Source organism: Olea europaea, chromosome 12, assembly GCF_002742605.1.
Source record: "Olea europaea var. sylvestris chromosome 12, O_europaea_v1, whole genome shotgun sequence".
NCBI lineage: Eukaryota > Viridiplantae > Streptophyta > Magnoliopsida > Lamiales > Oleaceae > Olea > Olea europaea.
In genome coordinates this window covers 2128252-2130845 of record NC_036248.1, presented here as the reverse complement: position 1 = coordinate 2130845, position 2594 = coordinate 2128252, and the positions used below count along the sequence as shown (strand labels likewise).

The 2594-nt window shown below is 32.2% G+C and overlaps 1 protein-coding gene across 1 annotated transcript in view; it reads right to left on the bottom strand.

Annotated features, from left to right (window-relative positions):
• Positions 1 to 1880: 1880 nt before the first annotated feature.
• Positions 1881 to 2594, bottom strand: part of LOC111406413 (cysteine-rich receptor-like protein kinase 10) — a 13839-nt gene continuing 13125 nt past the window's right edge. Inside the window, exons 7-8 of the mRNA XM_023035845.1 lie at positions 2105 to 2115; positions 1881 to 1954 (exon numbers count right to left, since the gene is read on the bottom strand). Of these exons, the coding sequence (XP_022891613.1) occupies positions 1881 to 1954; positions 2105 to 2115 (85 nt within the window). The remainder of the gene's footprint in view (positions 1955 to 2104; positions 2116 to 2594) is intronic.

Sequence of the window (2594 nt, the reverse complement as noted above, 5' to 3'; positions counted from 1 at the left end):
TTTCAATCTCAACTATGACAAACCTACCACTATACAAAATATCAACTGGCCAGATTGGTGTTGATGACTGACGAAATAATTTGACAATAGAGTCTAAAAATGCAAACAAAATCATTGTCAACTATTGCCCTAATTGTTACGGCATTTTTGGCTGCAATAACAGAGCATAAGATAACACCCAATTCGTAACGCACTTGCAAAATAAGCACACATGTTTCAAATTTCCATTGAACCCTAATTTTATAGATTAACGTGTAGGGAAAGGGTTTGGTACAGATGTTAATCACCTATAATGATTGAAAAAATTGTTAAATGACGGTATGCATTTGAAATACATAAGAACTTAATAAAAATAAACAGATTTTTACGTACTTCTTCTTGATCAGGAAAGATCAGAGCCCATGTGTATGCATTCCCTATCATTTGATTAAAATTCTATATGGAATGCATGGTTCCATCCACGTGCATTTTTTATAGAAAAAATGTGAAATTTAAATAGTGTTTAATTTTTATTATTATTATTTTCTTTCGCTTTCATGATTTCAGAATCCATATTAGTTCACATAAATATATGTGGGATCTTCTGAATGTGAGATTTTATGATGCATCAACACCCAAATGCACGGAATATATATATTGTGTAGAAACTGTCATCTTGCCGATCAAATATTCGATGAAATGTCAACGAGAAATTCCGTGCTCTTTGACAAAAGATTAAGCTGACGATTCTTCCTGTGTCGTTGCTTTAATATCTAGAAGTGTATATTTGTTCTGGCAACTAAAGTCATACTGCACTAGACATTTTTATCTAGTTTCACACTCATGATTGTTGGGGAATACATCGATTATGTGTATATTATATTCACAAAAACATACCGTTTATTTGTTAAAAATTGAAACGTAATTTCGACTTACTCAAATAGAATTTGAGAAGCAAAACAATAATATAGTTACCGAATCCGAATGCATGAATATGGATTCATCTCTTTCGATTCTTGAACGAAAGCAAGTTATTCTTATAATCAAACATTGCAGAACAAACATGTAAATAATATTAATCAGTTTCTGAAATCAAATCATAATTAAGAGAAATCAAAAAATGAAGGAAGAAAGATGAAAGTGATGAAATTTTGGTTGATACAAATGTTTGACACTTGGTCCTTAAGATGAATTTGCCCTGCATTGGTGCTAACGATTTTTCAGCAATCATCTCCCAAAATACAACAACCACGTCAAGCCATAGGAGCACTCCAAATGACTTTGACTAGCAAACTCGAACGGAATTCCCTCTCTACCATAACCATGATTTTGATGCAAAAGATAATCTCTTCTACAAAGTGTTTTATGCATAGCAAAGTGTAAAATATGGAATATAATGATTTTTTTTCAAACATATGGGGTCAATATATAGATGTTGAAAATATTTGTCTCAAAAGACACAACCTATGGAAGAGATACAACCATTGAAATTTCTCTATATTTAAAGAGACACGTCTCTTGAAAAATGATAATGTCAAAAGTCATAATTTTTCATATAGAAAGACACCTTTTCAGTCTAATAATTTCTAGAAAATTCCATAATATTCTACGCACTTTTCCAATAATTCACGTATTTAAGTGATTTAAATTTTAGCTTAATTTTTCATTCACCAAATAATATAAAATTTTCAACAAAATTCTAACAATCTCCCACATGAATGAAAATTAATGAAAATATCCATGCAGACACTAATAGAAAGATAGCGGAAAAACACTGCATCATGGATGTTAGCTTCTGGCTTGTACCTCCCTTAGTAAAATATTATCGGACTTACTCGGCTAATTAGTAAACGTGTTGTCTTGAACCATTTAGCCTTTAGTGTAAGCCAAGATAACGATACTCATACAATATCTTCCCTAAACCGTTCATGGTTCTCATGACTTGGTTCATTTTGACCCTGAACCCTTATTGGTTCTGTGAATGTTTAGAGAATTTAAGCTTTGATTAATTCTCACTGAAGCGGCATCACTTCACACTCACATAGGTGACCTCCTATTAAGAGTATTTTGCCCTACTCCACTTGACTTATTCAAGATATAGGAATCATTAAAAGATTATTTTAACCTCTCGCAACTCTGTAGAAAGAACTTTAATGTCATAGGAATGAGTTAGGAAATTATTTTCCTTAGTGCTTCATGGAATCCTCATAATTTAGTTGTCCCTTTGAACCAAGATCTTGGGATCTCCAGTCAATAAGGTAGTGTTAACTTTACAAGGACTCTAACGTTGTAGGCTTCAATCTCATTCCTTTCGATATGTAGTATACTTAATCTCTCGGTAAATTTCTTAAAGGTACCACGATTGAGTTCAACTGCTTAATGGTATTATATCTATGACTTATACATCTAGATCTACCATTACATGTGACTTAGTATCTTATCAAATGTTGCTAGCCAACTACCGATTTCATTTAATAGATACAAATTGTCTCCACTAAGAAACACTCTCATGAAGCTACATGCTTCTTATTGGCTTTGTCTAAAGCTTACTAGTCAATCATGTTTACTAGTGGATTTCAGAATCACGAGTATTCAACATCATCATTGAAATATTA